This window comes from Capsicum annuum, chromosome 12 (genome assembly GCF_002878395.1).
Source record: "Capsicum annuum cultivar UCD-10X-F1 chromosome 12, UCD10Xv1.1, whole genome shotgun sequence".
NCBI classification, from domain to species: domain Eukaryota; kingdom Viridiplantae; phylum Streptophyta; class Magnoliopsida; order Solanales; family Solanaceae; genus Capsicum; species Capsicum annuum.
In genome coordinates, this window is record NC_061122.1 from 231,229,721 (window position 1) to 231,235,161 (window position 5,441).

Genomic DNA, 5,441 nt, shown 5'->3' on the forward strand with positions numbered 1-5,441 from the left:
ATAATAATAACGTTTATTTTTAATACAAGTATATATTTTTCATTAATATCTTCAATTCAACCAGTAATTAAGGTAAGTAAATATTCTGATTTACAATTTTTGATAAAAAAAAAATATGTTTGATCCAAAGTCTTATTTATGGTTACAAAAATCTAATATGTGAATTTCATATTTTTATTTAAAAAATTATAAAAATTTATTAATACAATTAAACTTTTTCTTTTTCTATAACAATTATTTGGTAATAGCGATATCTCATTATAACGTCTAAGTTTTTCTTTGGAACCGATTCTCTATGTTACGTTATCTGTTTTCTAGGTTTTGACTGTATGACTATATACTTGTTAGTAGAATCGAAAAAGTGGTTATAGATCTACTTAATTATCGTTACCAATCACAGCGCTATCATTAATCAATCCCGTTTAACTACTACTACGAACATCCACTATACAAATACGATTTTACATAAAAACTTACATGACAAAAAAATGGTAGTAATAATTCAAAAAATAATCACACAAGGAAAAAACACTATAAATTGCTCTCATCGAGAGTCGAACTCAAATATCTGTGACTAGCGACAATCGCGCTATCATTAACCAACCCGATTAGCTACAAACATCCACTACAACTATTGAGAGTCGAACTCAAATATCTGTGACTAGCGACAATCGCGCTATCATTAACCAACCCGTTTAGCTACAAACATCCACTACAACTATTAACCGTCATCGCCAATTATACACACGCGATTTTACATAAAAACTTACATGACAAAAAAATAAGGAAAAAACACTAAAAAATTGCTCTCGTTGAGAGTCGAACTCAAGACCTCCCGCTTACTAAACGGGTGCTCTAACCAACTGAGCTACGAGAGCTTTGTGCAAAGTTTTTCGGTAAAGAGAAAATATATCATAAATCCCAAAATATTTCATAATTTATTGATGGTAGAAGTATATAATATATAGTGTTACTTGAAGGGTTTAAGAAATCACACGTATTAATTAGTTCTTTATTTTAATGGATAAATAGTTTTTAAAAGTAAACTCACACTTACTATGATTAAAATATATCTACCAACTCACCAAAGATCTATCGAAAATAGTTTCTCTACCTTACCTCTGAAATAGAGGTACGACTTGCTACAGTCTGACTCTACCATCCTCAGACCGAGGATAAATATATACTAGGAGTGTTATTGTTGTTGTTATTATCTATCAACTCAAACTCTCCGAGACACGATTATTATTATTATTATTATTTTGAGATCGTGGTCTATCGGATATAGTCTCTTTATCTCATAAAGTAAGATACATCTACATATAGGTTCTACACTTCCACTTATGAGATTATGATAAGTATGTTATTATTGCTTTTTTTGTTTCCCACCCGGTGTCCGATAATTTTGGACACTTACTATGTGTAGTTGAATTCATTTACTTTTGGCATTTCTATACATGTTTGATTTTATGTTCATTGCCAACCAAAAAAAAAAAAAAAGATTTTATGTTCATTCATTTCATAGCAAAATAATTAAAGTAAAAAGGAAAGGAAAGATGAATTTTAAATAGCATAAATAGTAAGTAATATTTGAATTTCATCTTGGAAGTTTATTTGGTACATGCATCTAAGGAAAAAAAAATCCTAACATTTGAATTTGATGAATTTTAATTATATTAACAAAATAATAATATAATATGTTCGGCGTAAATTCATAAATGAAGTTTGGAGAAAAAAACGTACATAGATTTTATCATTACTTTGAAATTAGAGAGACTCAGCTTAAGAAAAAAAAAAAAGAGTTCGATCAAAGTTATTAGATTCTGCTGAATTCATAAGTTTAAGCCTACCATTACATCATAAACCAAGAATCTCAGGTTCGAATTCAGGATTGGAAGCTTATTCAACAGCGAATGCCTAACACCATACATTAAACTAAAAAAATAAAATGTTTTGTCTTCTTATATTTTTTTCAGCAGTATTTTTACCTTTATAAACTGATGGTCGATAAAGTACTTATTCGATATCTGTGCAATTAGAAAGTAAAATGTACTCATGAAAATAATCAAAATGCGTACAACCTGAATCGAAATGCGTACAACCTGATCCGATACTATGATAATAGATAATCATCGTGCTATTAAACGTAACATGCAGACATTCAATTATTCGAGGTGCACGGAATCCAACTCAACATCACAATGGCCACCAAAGTAAAGTTACTCAACATCCACTAGACCATTCTACTAGAAAGTAACATATATCGATAAAGATTAGTCGAGATACGCACAATCTGACCCGACACATAATTATAAAACCAATTTAAAATAGTAATTTTAAAACTTCACCACCAAGCTTTCCATTTTTTTCCAAATATTACACATCATGATGACTCAATGACACAATTTTGTCTTGTCAAGTAGTTGATGGCAATTTGGTAATTAAACCCAAAATTCAAGCCCTTTTATTCAACCTAAAAACTTCTATATAAAATTCCCAATACTTTCTATCTTCCTAAATTTGGAGGCTCTTTCTGGCTGATTTCTCCTCCCAATTTCCACAAAGAATTTCCAAAATTGCAAAATTCTCCGTAGGGTTTTCAACAATTAATTATAAAGTTTTAATCTTTAAACAATTTTAGTATTTGGGCATGTAATTTCTTGAAAAAATTATAAAGATTTAAGCTTTAAATAATTTTCTTGTTTTTTTTTTTTTTTAATAAAGTCTTAATCTTTGAACAATTTTAGTAATTGGGTGTTTAATTTCTTGAAAAATTATAAAGATTTAAGCTTTAATTATTTTCTTGAATTTATTAGTACAAAGTTTTAATCTTTATGCAATTTTAGTATTTGGGAATGTAATTTCTTGAATATTTTTTTGTTAAAGATTTAAGCTTTAATTATTTTCTTGAATTTTAGAAAGAAAAAAAAATTGGGAAAATTTGATGGATTCTGATTCTTGGGTTCGTCTTTCTACTTCTTCTAGACGTCAGCAATCGAGATCAGGTTAGTGTTTTTTCACTTAACTTTCCTTTTTTGGCTTGGCTAATTTTAGTTTTTTATTTTTTTATTTTTTTGGGGGGGGGGGGGGGGGGGGGGGGAGGGGTAGGGGAAATGGAAATGGGGTGGAGATTGTAAGGTGGGAAATGAGTAGTTATCGATAAGGTGAAAGTTCAGATAGTTAATCAGCTAATCTACTAATATTCCCGGTTGGATTAGTGAAAAAGGACAGCTCGGTGCACTAAAGCTCCCGCTATGCGCAGGTCGAGGTAAGGGTTGGACCACAAGGGTCTATTGTACGCGGGGTAGAGGATAGGGGTAGGGGAAATGGAAATGGGGTAGAGATTGTAAGGTGGGAAATAAGTAGTTATCGATAAGGTGAAAGTTCAGATAGATTAGCTGAGCTACTAATATTCTCGGTTGGATTAGTAAAGAAAGGACAGCTCAGTGCACTAGAACTCCCGCTATACACAGGTCGAGGTAAGGGTTGGACCACAAGGGTCTATTGTACGCGGGGCAGAGGGTAGGGGTAGGGGAAATGGAAATGGGGTGGAGATTGTAAGGTGGGAAATGAGTAGTTATCGATAAGGTGAAAGTTCATATAGTTAATTAACTAAGCTACTAATATTTCCTGTTGGATTAGTAAAAAGGACAGTTCGGTGCACTAAAGCTCCAACTATGTGTAGGTCGAGGTAAGGGCTAGACCACAAGGGTCTATTGTAGGCAGCCTTACCTTGTAGTGCATTTCAACTAGAGGATGTTGTTTCCAAGGCTTGTACACGTGACCTCCTGGTCACGTAACAACAATTTTACTGGTTACTCCAAGGTTTGTCAAATTATATAATTGTTTGGATTAATGTGTAGATAGCATTTGAAAATAGTATTTTTTTTGTTTTGGAGCCACCTTTAGCTTAGGGGGGTCGGATATACTATTTATACATGGTTAAAATTATCTTTTATGTATATATAGTTGTTGTTGAAACCCCTTCGGCATGTTTAATTCTGAACCCGCTTAGTAAAAGTTCCACTTGGGAGTGTTTTGGGGGTTTTGGGGGGATTAGTTTGTGAGCTGAGTTTAAGAAAATGAAAGGATGTAAAAGGGAACTTTACATTTTCTTGAAATAAAGGAATCTTTTTACATATGTAAATCTTGGGTTCTAGTTTATGGTGTCAGGGGTTTAGTATTCTTTCCTTAAAATAAATAAATAAATAAGGGGTTTGGAGCATGAGGTCAAAATAAATTATTTTTGGTTTGAGTTACTTAGAATTGAATATTTTATTGTAAATATGCTTAAAGATTATAAAACAAGAAAAAGTGGAAATGGTGAGAGTGTGTTCTCTTAAAATGAAGAAATAGTTTGTGAGGTAATGTCAATCGAGAATTATGATTTGCTAGAAATTGAATGAATAAAAAAGGAGATTTTTTTAAAAAAGATAAATAAATTTTGGGGGTAGAAGAAGGAAATGTGGGACGGGATTACAAAGTGGTGAATCAAACCCTCACCACTGAGCTACTAAGATTCCCCTCGAAAAGGAAACTTCAGATTTGCATTTCTGGGTTTTTGTTTCTCCCATATGGACTTCAGTAATACGTCATTTACTTTCCCTTTTTACGCGTGCATGAAACAACCTTTACTTGTCGATTTGGGCATTAATTGTTCAGAGTATGATGTCATTGCATCTAATTTTTCGTGGATTTGGGTGTTCGTTGTTGATTTCATTACGGCGTAGTTTTCTCAAGACGGTAACACTATTTTTCTCCAAAATAATATGAAAAGTGACCTTTTTCGTTGACAAAATGGAGTAATTACTTTGTGAGCTGAGGTGAAATCCGTTATGTTTACCAGATTAAAAACAAAGGAAATTTTGCATTTCTACTGCTTGGTTTTTAGTTTTTGCTTTGTGGTTTGTTTGAATTGTCATAAAGGAGTTTTTATTGTTTTTGTGATTGAAGTTGGGTTGTATTGTGCAGACTTCTACAATATAATAGAAGAGTATGAGGGTGAAGATGAGTCCAGGCCGGAGTTTCTGTGCCCTTTTTGTGGCGAGGATTTTGATGTTGTTGGCCTTTGCTGTCATATTGACGAAGACCATGCTGTTGAGGCTAAGAATGGGGTATAGTATATGCACACCTCTTTACTTATTTTTTTTCTTTTGACAACCGTGGTTTCCGGATCAGCTTGCGTGCACCTCGACTAAATCCACGGGATACGTGCCACCAGCAACAGACATCTATTTACTTATTTGTTGTTTACTTATTGGAGTAATCCGTGTTCATTTCAGGTGTAAGCCATGTATGAAAAATAAGATTAGAAAATCTTTATAAGAAACAAAAAAAAAAGAATTAAAGAAAAACTCAAGAATGATAGTTGAGAAGGAATAGAATGTGATATGTGGAATGAAATATCGAGGACTATATATAGATAATTAAATTGACAAGAT

General features: G+C 32.4%; 1 protein-coding gene and 1 non-coding gene across 3 annotated transcripts in view; one reads left to right on the forward strand and one right to left on the reverse strand.

The window, feature by feature from the left end:
• Positions 1 to 804: 804 nt before the first annotated feature.
• TRNAT-AGU lies at positions 805 to 878 on the reverse strand. The gene has a single exon. It is a non-coding gene; the product is annotated as a tRNA-Thr (tRNA).
• A 1,617-nt stretch (positions 879 to 2,495) lies between these two features.
• The window catches only part of LOC107850666 (protein DEHYDRATION-INDUCED 19 homolog 4), a 9,321-nt gene continuing 6,375 nt past the window's right edge, over positions 2,496 to 5,441 (forward strand). The window contains exons 1-2 of one of the 2 annotated variants that reach the window (XM_016695359.2): positions 2,496 to 3,005; positions 4,972 to 5,114. In XM_016695359.2, coding sequence (XP_016550845.1) covers positions 2,945 to 3,005; positions 4,972 to 5,114 — 204 coding nt within the window. In that variant the 5' untranslated portion in view covers positions 2,496 to 2,944. The remainder of the gene's footprint in view (positions 3,006 to 4,971; positions 5,115 to 5,441) is intronic. The other variant, XM_047401341.1, reaches the window with a different exon arrangement.